This window comes from Sturnira hondurensis, unplaced genomic scaffold, assembly GCF_014824575.4.
Source record: "Sturnira hondurensis isolate 20B ecotype Veracruz unplaced genomic scaffold, ASM1482457v3 Scaffold0021795, whole genome shotgun sequence".
In the NCBI taxonomy this organism is placed as follows: domain Eukaryota; kingdom Metazoa; phylum Chordata; class Mammalia; order Chiroptera; family Phyllostomidae; genus Sturnira; species Sturnira hondurensis.
This window is the reverse complement of record NW_028094426.1, coordinates 1,534,329-1,547,503: the sequence shown is the minus strand read 5'-3', so window position 1 is coordinate 1,547,503 and position 13,175 is coordinate 1,534,329. Positions and strand designations below refer to the sequence as shown.

Below are 13,175 nucleotides of genomic sequence, written 5' to 3'. Positions count from 1 at the left end.
TCTTGACTCCCAAGTAGTCTTGAGTTGCTTGCTGTGTATGTTTTGTGATACAACTGGAAAGCAAAAGCAATATAAAATAAATATTTAAATAGATGTGTGAAAATGAATACATAGTCCTGACCCCTATGGCTCAGTTGGTTGAGCATCCTTCAGCACAGGGAAAGGTCGCCAGTTGGACTTCCAGTCAGGGCACAGGCCTGGGTTTCAGGCTTTGTCTGGGGATGGGGGACAAGAGGCAACCAATGGATGATTTTCTCACATATTGATGTTTCTCTCCCTCTCTTCCTCTCCCCTCTCTAAAAATAAATAAAAAATTTAAAAAATGAATACATAAACGAGTAGTGGACATTAACGCTTAAAAACTGCAGAACTTAATCTCTGTAAAGTGTTTAATACCTAGAAGCCTGGAAAACAGTACAGTATTAGTTCCAAAAGCGAGTGGACCGCACAGTCCCGAAGTTGTTTTCAGTAACCCCGGCAAAGATTTTTCCCAGGTAGAGTTACTCTTAATAAAGTAAGCCCCAGATAAGTCCTCTTTTTGTGGGCGTGTGCTTGTGCTTGACCCCACCCCTTCCCAGATCGCAGCCCTGTCATTGGCCAGAACGCGTTTTAGAGCTGCCCAATCGTGTACTAGCAGCTGCTTTAGGGACCTTTCACTTACGGGAGAAACATGGCGGACCGGCTCACGCAGCTGCAGGACGCCGTGAACTCGGTGCGCAATTTCACTCGATTAGTCTCTTTCTTTCTCTTTCCTGAGGTAAAGCGAGGGGGGGAAAAGGGGCTCGATAGACGAAACCCGGAATTGGGGAGCGAGCAAAAACAGGGCTTCAGCAAAAAGCAGTCGGGGCGGCGGAGGCGTCGCTGCGTCTTGGGTGGTTTGAGGCCGGCGACCCGGCGGTGCAGAGAACTGCGGGAGGGGGCAGCCTTTTTCCGCTGGGAAGGGGAGGCGCCCTCTCCTCGGCCTCTTAGGCTTCACGGACCTGTCCTGTTCTCGGGGAACAGTATGATTTCATCAGTGATGCTTAGGCGATCTCTTCTTGTTTGGAAGGAGGGGAGAAGCAGCAGAAGCTCCTTTCCCCCCTTGTCAGTGTAAACCAGCGAAGGAGAACCTGTGCTTTGGTGATTGGGTCTTTGCCACGAAATGTTAGCCGAGGGGATCCTTCGCCAAAACTTTACTGTTGGGGCGGTAGTGATGGTAGGATGAGAAGTTTTGTTTCATCTTAGTTGGTCCTTACAGACCAAGGGTCTCGTTCCATCTCCTGGCCACGCCCCAGCGTACCTCAGGGTAAAACTGACATCTTAATGGTAACGACTTTTCTAATCCTCGTATATTTCCATTTATTTAAGTCTTCTTAAAGGACTGATGAACCATAGGATTCATGTACTTATTATCATTAAGAGTTAAATAGTTTTAGTGGTAGTTTTACTTTTCAACGTCATTCTGTTTATAATTTGATGTTCAGATAAGATGCATATAGAGAGAGAATATGCTGACTGAAAATCTAAGTACCTGGTCTCTTGTCAGTTTTTTCACATTGGATACTAGTAAGTTGACATTCTGGTTATTGCACCACGTTTTGTAGAGTGTCCATCTACCTGTGAGAAACTGATCTGCGCATTGTGTGTATAAAGTAAGACGTTTTAAGGCGGAGAGGGCCAGTCCCTAAATGATGAATTCACCAAGATAACAAAGTGAATATGGCCTTAACTCTATGGAGGCGTTCTGATGATTGAATTTAGAGGATAAGCCTCTGTTTACTAGCATGAATGCCCACTGTGTATATAAGCACTAGCATGTTTACAGAGAGATACTCCTTAAGGAGTTTACAGTCTGATTAGAAAGATGTCATATACTCAAGAGACATTTAAATAATGCAAAAGCAGTATGTGGTTAGGGAGCTCTAATGAATCAAGTGTTTTCAGCTGTTAAGTGAAGTACATTGCAATATAGAGTGATGTGAACTAAAATAGGGGGAATCTTGTTAGCATTTATCTGAATTGTAATTGTAAAATTATTAAAATATTTATTATTTTTAATAATGGGCTTTATATAGGTATATATGTCCATCAAAGGTTAAGCATATTATTTTTTAAAATGTATTCATACCCCACCAAGATAACATTTGTTTCACCCTCTGAGGCCTATTGAAGGGCAGAAACTGTCTAGTTAACTACATCTCTGTAATGTTTATACATATACAGTACATGTCACAAAGTTGATTTTAAATAAACATTTGTTGAATAAATAGATCTTGAGAGCTTTTGAAGGACAAAGCAGATAGCCACTGTGTTGAATGTTTTTTGCTGTACTGTGAGAATGTTTCCAATTTTAAAATAAAAATTAAAAAACCTACTCAAGGTACTAGAACCAGAATTAGAATCCATATGTGTACAGCTGAGAACTTACCACTGCTCCATTACATTTGCAAATTGTGAGCAAAAGTATTGTATTTGAGAATTAATTTCCAATGGTCAAATATATGCGAAGGAGCAAGGAGCAGGAAAAATGAGTAAGTAGGGTTGACTTAGATCATTGAAATCTTTGAAAAGGCCTGAAGAATTAGAACTGTATTCTGAAACCATTCTGGGTGAGCTCAGAATGTTTGAGCAGGGTCAAATAACGTAGTGAACTAGAAACAATAAGGAGCTATTGTAAAATTTCTGATGTGAGATAACTGGCTGAACTAGCACCGCAGCACTGATGATAGGAGAAAGGGGGAAAGGCTTTGCAGGATTTGAAGATGAAAGGAAAAAAGTCTGAACTTGTATGGTTAACTAGGAGAATCTTAATACAAATTAGGTGTTAAACAAAGGAATCAGTTGACTTGGAGTTCTGCCGTGCAAATAATGACAGAGAAGTTTCGTAGCGATGCTTATTCGTTGATTGGAAATAAGGAATTGAGGTTTGAGAGAACAGGACTATTGATAGAAGTTCATGGGGAGGCTGAGAGTATAAATTTGGAGCTGGTGAAGAATTAGTACTTTTTTTAAAAGTAAAGATTGTATTTATTTATTTTTAGAGAGAGGGGAAGGGAGGGAGAAAGAGAGGGAGAGAAACATCAGTGTGTAGCCACCTCTCACACACCCAGAACTGGCCTGTAACCCAGGCATGTGCCCTTACTGGGAATTGAACCGGTGATCTTCGGTTTGCAGGCTGGCACTCATTCTACTAAGCCNAGTTCATGGGGAGGCTGAGAGTATAAATTTGGAGCTGGTGAAGAATTAGTACTTTTTTTAAAAGTAAAGATTGTATTTATTTATTTTTAGAGAGAGGGGAAGGGAGGGAGAAAGAGAGGGAGAGAAACATCAGTGTGTAGCCACCTCTCACACACCCAGAACTGGCCTGTAACCCAGGCATGTGCCCTTACTGGGAATTGAACCGGTGATATTCGGTTTGCAGGCTGGCACTCATTCTACTGAGCCACAACAGCCAGGGCAGGAATTAGTATTTTATATATTTTATTGATTATGCTATTACAGTTGTTCCCCTTTTGCCTCCCTCCACCTGGTACCCCCATTCCCTCCAGCAACCCCTCCCCCCCTTTTAGTTCATGTCCATGGATCTTGGGTGTAAGTTCCTTGGCTTCTCCATTTCCTATACTATTTTCAACATTCCCCTGTCTATTTTGTACTTACCAATTATGCTTGTTACTCCCTGTACCTTTTCCCCCACCCTGCCCTTTTCCCTTTCCTACTCATAACCCTCCAAATGATCTCCATATCTGTGATTCTGTTCCTGCTCTTGTTGTTTGCTTAGTTTGTTTTTTAGATTCAGTTGTTGGTAGTTGTGAATTTGTTGCCATTGGAATTAGTATTCTAAATCTTCGAAACTGCTTGAGGAATACTTTTAGAGCACCAGGAGTTTGCAAATTTGGGTTCTGAAGAAAAACGTTTCTAAATGCTTAAGGTGCTATCTTTTTCCCAGTACTTACTTAGATTTGTAACTACCTCAAAAAAGGGAGTGATACTTTGTATATGAGTCACACGGGTTTTATTTATTGTGGAACCTTACTTAGATATTTGCCAGTCAGATTTGCTTTTTCCCCACTACTCCCCCGAGAAAGTCCTTACTTGTGCTTGCAATCAGTATCGGCCTGTATTTGTTACCATTCTGTTACCTTCGTAAGAAAAGAAAGATTATTTTATATTTCTTTTTAACTGTTTCAAGTAGATTGCTACCAAACCCAATTTCGTTACATGATTAAAACCTTTAATTACTGTTAGTAACTGGCTAATTTTATACAAAAATTATATTTTTGTTTTATTGCCTTGCTCAGAGGTCATTATTATAGAAACATATTGTTGTCATTACCAGTGAAATCCTTGAGTTTGATCAACCCTTTCTAACTTGGACGTGTGTTCTTTGCCCTCAAGCTGGCAGATCAGTTTTGCAACGCCATTGGGGTGCTGCAGCAGTGCGGGCCCCCTGCCTCCTTTAGCAACATTCAGACAACGATCAACAAAGACCAGCCGGCCAATCCTACGGAAGGTCAGTAGGTTTTCTTGGCTTCTTTTAGTTTTACTTTCATGTTACTTGTAATCTTTAGAATTAGATTTAATGAGAAATTCAGCTTTTTTTGTTTGGCTTTCTAAAAATGTTATTGTTGTTTGAGAATATTACTACACAATATGTCATAATTCTGTTTATGTCAAATAACAGATTGTTACTCCTTTAGAGGAGAATTTGTATGAATTTAACTTCTTGAACCTTAAAAAGGAAGGCATTCCATTTACAGATTTCTTTATTCAAGTGACCACCATATTGACCTAATAAGTGATCTCTGTTATGGTTAATACCCAACTTGGGTTAATATCAAGGGTAGTTCTCAAAGGTGTGATAGGATTGATGTATCAAAATAATATTTTAATCATTAGAAGTCTAGTATAGAAAAAGTTATATGAAGTTTTCTGGTTTCCTTAACTTAATGTTTCATTTCTGTTCCTGAAAACTTGAGCCCTGATACCCTAAAATAGTCATCTCTTTCTCTAGAATATGCCCAGCTTTTTGCAGCACTCATTGCACGAACGGCAAAAGACATTGATGTTTTGATAGATTCCTTGCCAAGTGAAGAATCTACAGCTGCTTTACAGGTAAAAAATCTCTTTTCCTTTGAGTACTTTGCTAATAGGGGATTTTGAATTAAATGAGATAGACTTAATACCATTTGTTATAATATTTAAAGTTGGAGATTAAATTTTAAAATGGGCATCTCATTCATTGTGAATTAGTGTAGTCTGTTACAGACTGCACTGAACGTGTATGTGTAGCTGCCCAATTTTGAGTTAAATGGACACTTCCTATTTTTATCACTTTGGCTCTTTACCTAGCGAAAAATGAGAGGAGAGTGACATTGTAGATACAGAGTAGAATAATAGTGTCCAAAAGCAGTGTGGAAGGGAGTCACCTCTGGGCATCCAGAGATCTCGAATTGAAAATTCATTTTTAAATATTCAGACAGGGAAAGCTTTTCATAGTTCCCTGATTTTAGAATATTTGCCACTGAAAGATCTATCACAATGGTTGCAGAGTCATCCAGATTTAAAGTAAAGACTTCTACAGTGTGTTCTCGGCTCTTACTAATCTCCAGGTTTTTCATTTCTCAAAAGATCTTTAAATTTGTGTCTTATAAAGGCTGCCAGCTTATATAAGCTAGAAGAAGAAAACCACGAGGCTGCTACATGTCTGGAAGATGTTGTTTATCGAGGGGACATGCTTCTGGAAAAGATACAGAGTGCACTCGCTGACATTGCACAGTCCCAGCTGAAGACCAGGAGCGGTACCCACAGCCAGTCTCTCCCAGACTCCTAGTACCACACGCACCATGTGGCTGAGAAAAGAACTATTTCAGTGCCATTAAGAATTTTGCATCAAATTTAGATGTGAGCCTTATCAACAGTGAACAGAAACATTAAGTACTATAACATGTTATCTTTTTAGCTATTTTTAATAGTCTTCTATTTTCACTCTTGATAAATTAGCTTGTAAAATTGTGATTGAACCAGTTTTAAGTCATTATTATAACATCATTTTTTATTATCTGAATGAATTTGAGGCAGCTATTGCATTAATGGTTATAATATGATTAAACAAATGTACTATAAAATTCTGTTGTTACATAACTTTTGTCTTTATTTCTCTTTGGTCTTCATATTTCTACAGTTGTTTTACAAATGAAAACATCTCTCAGCTGGAGGAGACGTGATGAGTGCAGAGATACGGGATGTTTCAACTTAGGCTGGTGTCCTTCTGCCTCTTTAGAGGTCACATTGTAGAAATTTGGAGCCTGAGCAAGGAAGGTTTCTGAAACCCTGTTGCTTTTAAGACACAAAGAGAATTAATGTGGTTGGACAGATTAGGTCACTTTTATGGAAACTTGACTCTTTTTTCCAGAACTTTATACCCATTTTAGTTCATCTCCATACTTTTTTCTACTAAGAAATCCTTTTTATGGAATTTCCATGCTATTGTGAGAATTTTTCTTCATTCCAAACCATTTTTCCCCACCTTCTTTTCATTCTTCCCTTTAGTTTCAGTAGTGAAGTACGTTTCCAGAGTCACCTATTTCTTTTCATTCTTTTAATCTGAGATTCTGTCTCCTAATCTTGTTAACTTCTCACCCTTTATTGCTGTACTGTATCCTAACCAGAACACACTTCCATTACATCAGTTACTTCAGTATGACTTTCTCTGTTGCACTGAGTTTGATATTGTGAGCATTTGTGTCAGCATTATCAAGTATGGATACTCATCCCGCTCTTGGGTCTCCTTGAATCCACTTCTTTTCTCCACTAGAAAGCGGGAGTCACAATGTGTTCCACATTGTAACTGGTTCTATCTCCAAAGGCTACATTTTTCAGGATATCCTGAGCTACATTTTCTGCAATCTGTTACTTACCCCAGAGTTTAAGAAAGAGGAAGAATAACAATCAGAGATCTATTGCCTGTTATTCCCATCATAATTAAATACAATTTAATTATTGTATTTAATACTGCCACAATTTTTAATACTGCTTAGAAGCAGGGGTGTCCATTTGACCTGTGGCCTGCAGGCCAAATGACCATGAATGCAGTCCAACACAAAATCGTTAATTTACTTAAAACCTTTTCTTTTTTTGCTCATCAGTTTTCCTTAGTGTTTGTGTGTTTGATATATGGCCCAAGAAAACTCTTCTTCCAGTGTGGCCCAGAGATGCCAAAAGATTGGACACTCCTGGCTTAGAGGAACGTTTTAACTCCTATAATTTATAGAATCATTAACTTTTAAAGTTCTGTTGAATGTTATTATATTAATGGATATTTAGAATGTTTGGCTTGTTCTCTCTGATATCACTTAAAAGGCATTTTACTTTTTAACATTGGCATGAGGTTTCTAAAAGATAAGGGCCCACAAAAGAAAGTAACTTGCAAAATACTGAACCCTATTCAATACAATTAGCCCCAAGAGACGGGTTGGAAAGGTTGCAGCCTTAAGCTGGTGGGTTGACTACTGTTAAAATACTCCTACCTGAAAGGTTTTTATATTTGATACTGCCTTCTCCTCCCCACCCCTTCAGTTTAAGGTATTATAGAAAAAAGACAATGTGCACTCTGAAGTATTTATGAAGATTGTAAAACAAAATTTATAAAGGTTGTATGTAACAGCTTCTCTTAGACATCATTTCATGGACATGTCTGTTGGATTGGGGGTCTCGAAGCTGCAATAGATATATTGGCAATGACGATCTTATGCCTAGTAAACAGATTTGGGAGGACCGAAAACGGAATGCTCTTGCCTTCATGGCCTGATCTATCCCTCCGTTCCCGTTTACCCAGATCTAACGCGTTTTGAGAATTAGCATACATTTGATTCTGTCCAAAATGCTCACAAAGACATTTGGTCCACGCCAAAAGGGCCTTGATATTTTGTCCTGTTCAAACATCCATGAGCAAAGACCTGGTGTGGACTAGATGTCCCGTAAGGATTTTAAGGAGAAAAATCCTTAGAGGTGGTGCCATCTCCTGTTTCTTCTCAAAGGACCTCAGAACCTATGCCCTGTTTGAATTTTGGAAACCTCATGGAAACCAGGGATGCAAACTTTAATGGCTTTATTGGATGTACATATCTAAGTGACTATCATACTTGGTCCAGCGGGGAGAAGGGGCACCTGAATTAAACTCGAGGTCTGAGCAAAGTAACTTGGGAGGGAGGGAGGTAGATACAATATGGCTTGGAGCACTTGAGGCCAAACTGATGCACTGTACTCATGGCTTCTACCTAGCATATATTACTGGAATAGGCATCCTAATTCACTGCCCTCGCAAATGCCAGAGAAGGTATTCCCACTCAGGACACGCTAAGTCTAGAGAGGTGGTAGTGTGACTTGTAAAACAATCCCCAACCCATCTCCCTGTCCGTTGCCTGTTGGGTCCCTGGCCACTGACAATTTACTTGAATGCTGTGTTCAGGGGAAAACACAGCATTCAGTTAAGAAACCCCTCCAACCTCCTGTGTTCCAGAAAATAAATGGCTTACGGCAAAGAACCCCCCTGCCCTACATAACTAAAATAAGATCTGTGCATTACTCCTTTGTTTACAGGCCCAGACCCTCCAAATTCCCACTCTTTGTCTCATAAATACTTTTTAACTATTTGTCCCCACAGACCATCTGGAAAAATGTCCTCTAATGTGATCAAACTTTAGGCTTTTCCCCCATAAGCCCTTGTACTGGTATATGGAATACTTCTTTCTCAATGACACCTCCCCAAAAATTGACCACAAAAAAAGAAAAAACAAGACATTCTCTGATTAGTTGTCCCATTATGTCACCCACTTATCTCCATGCCCAGGTTTTCCTAGCCTTATTTACTTCTTACTATTTAAAAAAAAAAGTCTCCACCTCATCTTTGAGATGCTTGCAGATCTTATGGACAGAGCATTCTTTACTGTATTTTAAATGAGAATATTCGGTAGGCAGATGTTTTTCCTTCCTCCTTAGAGCATAAGAGAATGGTATATATTAGAATATTCGGTAGGCAGATGTTTTTCCTTCCTCCTTAGAGCATAAGAGAATGGTATATATTACAATTGTTGGATTATTGATTCAATTTTTTAAAGTAATGTAGTTTGTCACATTAATAGATTAAAATGAGAATCATGATCATCTAAATTGATGCAGGAAAAGCATTTGATAAAATTCAACATCTGTTTATGAAGAAACTCTTGGCAAGGAAGAAGCAGAAAAGGATTTTTAAAATGTGAAGGGGCACCTGGACCAGTGTGGCTCATTTGGGCGTCGCCCTGCAAAGCAGAAGGTGGCTGGTTCTGTCCCCAGCGGGGCACCTGCCTGGGTTGTGGGTTTGGTCCTGGTCGTGGCATGTATGAGAGGCAACCAACCAATGTTTCTCTGTCACACTGATGTTTCCCTCCCTCCCTTCCCCTCTTAAAATAAATAAATAAATCTTTTTTAAAAAGAAGGTCAAAGTCTGTGGGGTTTCTTTCGGGGATTGACGAAAATGTTCTGGAATTTGGGGGTGAATGACTCTGAATATACTAAAACACTGAATTGTGTACTCTAAAAGGGTGAATTTTATAGTATGTGAATTGTATCTCAATAACCCCATTGTAAAAAAATCCATGCCAGGTAGATTAAAAATATATGTGAAGGACAAATATCTAAAATGTTTTTGAAGACACTGGGAAAGTAAGACTTCAAGGTAGAAAAGGATATTTTTAGAATAGACAAAAATTCATATAAAGAAAAATGAAAGTTACAATAAACTGTGTGAGACACAATTTCAGACTTGTACATATACTAATGTAGACAATGTTAATAGACTCAGACTCCACTGCATTAAAATTTAGGCCTTCTGTTCATCCACATACTCAAGTCCTGAAAAGGCAAGCTCAGCCTCAGAACAGGTATTTGCAGTACTTGTAACTGGACAAAGGATTAGCGTCTGGAATATGTACCACCCTTCTATGAATCAATAAGAATAAGAAAAAAGACAACCCATTAGGAAAATCACAAAATACTTAATCATTCCACAGTAAAGAAATTGCCAATAAAGGTGCAAAAATGCTCAACCCTGTTGGTAACCAGAGCTATTTGATTCTGGCTTTCCACAACTTTAGGAAGCTTCACTTTTCAATGCAGGAGGACAAAACACACTTTTTTCAAAAACATTAACTCTGCTAGCTTGATTTACAAATTTTATACATTTGGCTATGTGGTCCACAGCTTCCATGTGTTCTTGACCAGGGCTGTGTATGTTCAGGGCAGGCCTATACATGTATGTTTATATAACTTAAAGGAAAGCAGGACGATTCCAAGGACAAAATTCAAGGTAGTGGTGACCTCTGATGCCATTAGGGAAGGGGACCAAAGGCCTTTAAAATATTATAATAGCATTCTTTTTCTTGGTAGGCATGCATTTAATAAAACAATATATAAAGCAAACTACACTAAAGTGATGGTTTCGATGATAAGCAGTAAGGCAGCACATTTTTAAGCAGCACAATATATTGTTTTATCTGTGTTTGAATTCAGCAGAACAGGCTTGCTACCACCCACTGTAGACAAAACTGTAAGAGGCTGTACAAATTCCTCCACATTACCCACACTGTCCCTTGCACTCCTTCTGGAACATGAGACAGTAAGTAGAACTTCAGAAGATAAATTGCTTCCTACTGTCCCAGCTCCTCATCCTCAACCCTGCCTATTTAGGGCTGTCATTTTTATTTTTATTTTTTTCTGGTCATCCCAGGAAGGCCTCAGATAGTGGTGGAAAGCTTCATCAAGAGGCACCCATGCTGCAGCTTGGAGCTTCTGACACCAAACAGGTATCAGTGTTTCACCACTAGAGGGCAGTTTGACCCCGAACTTTGTTTCTATTTAGGGAGTTTTGTGCTCAGAGAGGTTCTGGGGATTACCTAGCTTGGAAGCGGCAGCCACAAATTGAGATGCCCCTGGAATCCACTTATTCTGATTTGAACTAATGTCATCCTGGAGCCAATAACTTGAAAGTGATGACCAAATGTTTAATTTGCATCTGAAAACAAAAGCACAGTGACACAACTTCATGGTGTAAGACTTAGGTTCCTCATAGAGAGGTTGTTAAGTATTAGGTGCCACAGAGGAAGTGAGCACCTTCTCTGGGCGGTAAATTATCCTTTATGTGCACATTCATGCATGTGTGTGTGCTGGATAGGTCACACATCAGAAATCTGCTGCTTCGCAGCTGAAGGGCAGCCCTGTATGGAAAGGCAACATAATAAGTGATTACTACCCCGCCTAAGAACTACTACTTATTAATTGTATGGACATACATGAGTAAATTAAAATGGACTTTAAACTACATACCCAAATTTTCTTCACATACTTCAACCAAAACAATATATAAAGATTACATGCAGAAATGAATACAAGGATCGGCATTTGTAAAAGTCTTTCTGTTCTCACTGATTTGTTTTGAAAAACATAATTTTTACAAAGTCTTATATTCATATATAATGGTTTTACTATTTCCATTTTTAAATAAATTAATACTTAATGTCCTAATTTTTGAAAAGATTGTATTTACTTTTAGAGAGAGGGGGAGAGAGGGAAAGAAACATCAATGTGTGAGAGATACATTGATCTTGCCCCCAGTCGGGGAACTCGGTCTGGGACCCAGGCATGTGCCCTGACTGGGAATCAAACCGCAGTTGTTGGGTTTGCAGGCCCACACTCAATACACTGAGCTACACCAGCCAGGCCCCAATTTCTTAATTTTAATTGATGTAATCCACACGAGCAAAAGTGCTTCGGTGTCCTTGATAACTTTTAAGAGTATAAAGGGTCTTGAGACAAAATGTGAGAACTTCTATTTCAAAAGAAAGGTAAGACAGCAGGATCCCCTTCCCTACCATTTCAGGGTTAAGGGAACAGGAGGAGATGCTGATATCATACAGTGACGGGGCAGAGATAACAATCAGTGGTCCCATTTTTTTTCTCTTTACTCTTTGCTCTTGTGGTTAAGGTCTGTTATGTTTTTGTATTTTATCTAAATTGTTTTGTTATGGCGAGAAGGATTCTTACAACACAGATGCCCCTCACAAGTCCCGTAACCCTGTTAGAGTTAAAGTAAAGCACTTCCTTGTCAGTTATCCCGGCTGTGTACAATGATCATATTTATTTTTCTGACCCAGGATGGCCTAAAATTGGAAGATTTTCTTAAATTACAAATGTTTTCCTGCCAGAGCTAAAAATTTAAGAAAATCCTTAGACACTCTGGTCATATCCATGATCTTAAAATTATTGTTCTTAACCCATGGCAAAGAAATAACTTACTAAAAACAAGTCTTTTCCAAAGGAAAAAATCCAATAAAGACTAAATGCACACTTTAATTTTAGAAGAGTTAAGTTTCATCCTGACATGCTATGTTCTGTCAGATGCTGGCTTATTCCAAAGGCTTCAGCAAATCGTGCAGAACAGCACAGCACATTCCTCCCCACCTAAAAGCACGGAGGGGCTGGAAGAGGCTCCTCCCTAACCCTGGCTGAGGCTCTCTTTATTTATCAGAGGGATTCAACTTAATTCCCTCAATTTGTACCTATTCTTTCTAACAACGGTCGATGCATAGGAATTCAGAAAGGCTTTTCCAGATTTGAGATGCAAACTCAACGTCAGCCTTTTTTTTTTCACTTTGGCTAAATGAAAACAAAGGAATAGTTGCCAACTAAAGCACACTATGCAGAATCCAGGATTTACATGGTGACCCAGCATTAAATTTTACTCCCATGATTTTGCTGGAAATGAGATGCAGCCACTGAGAATACCAGATGCACTGGCTTTAGGTTCAATAGGCATAAACTGAGCTTAGGAAAGGTAGAATCATAATATGCAATTTCTTTATTGCCTCAGAACTAACTCTGCAGTCTCCTGAATACTGCTGTGAGGACTTCTTGGTTGACAGGTTATTGATGCCTCACCCTTGAACAACTCTTTACTGTTTGGAAGACACCTGTGATGGTTCAGAGCAGAGGCTCTGGGTCTGAACCCTGGCTATGCCCCCTAGAAGCCCTGTAAAACCTTGGTTAAGTCAAATCACCACTCCGTATCTCAGATACCAGATCTATAAAATGAAAATAATGACCTACCTTGTAGGGTTATGTGGTTGATATGAATAATAAATGTAAAATATTCAGTCTGATAT

At 39.1% G+C, this 13,175-nt stretch overlaps 1 protein-coding gene across 1 annotated transcript; it reads left to right on the top strand.

The window, feature by feature from the left end:
* The first annotated feature begins 632 nt into the window (after positions 1-632).
* On the top strand, positions 633-6,107 carry MED21 (mediator complex subunit 21). Its single transcript, XM_037033889.1, has 4 exons — positions 633-712; positions 4,375-4,489; positions 4,991-5,091; positions 5,633-6,107. Exons 1-4 carry the CDS (start codon positions 671-673, stop codon positions 5,807-5,809), a joined length of 435 nt encoding a protein of 144 aa, XP_036889784.1. The 5' UTR covers positions 633-670; the 3' UTR covers positions 5,810-6,107.
* Positions 6,108-13,175: the final 7,068 nt, after the last annotated feature.

What these genes read in the sequence shown, in the direction of transcription:
- MED21 (XM_037033889.1), top strand. Translation starts at nt 671, where the DNA reads ATGGCGGACCGGCTCACGCAGCTGCAGGACGCCGTGAACTCG. An exon ending in TGCAGGACGCCGTGAACTCG is followed by an intron (nt 713 to 4,374) that starts GTGCGCAATTTC and finishes TTTGCCCTCAAG; the next exon opens with CTGGCAGATCAGTTTTGCAA. An exon ending in AATCTACAGCTGCTTTACAG is followed by an intron (nt 5,092 to 5,632) that starts GTAAAAAATCTC and finishes TGTCTTATAAAG; the next exon opens with GCTGCCAGCTTATATAAGCT.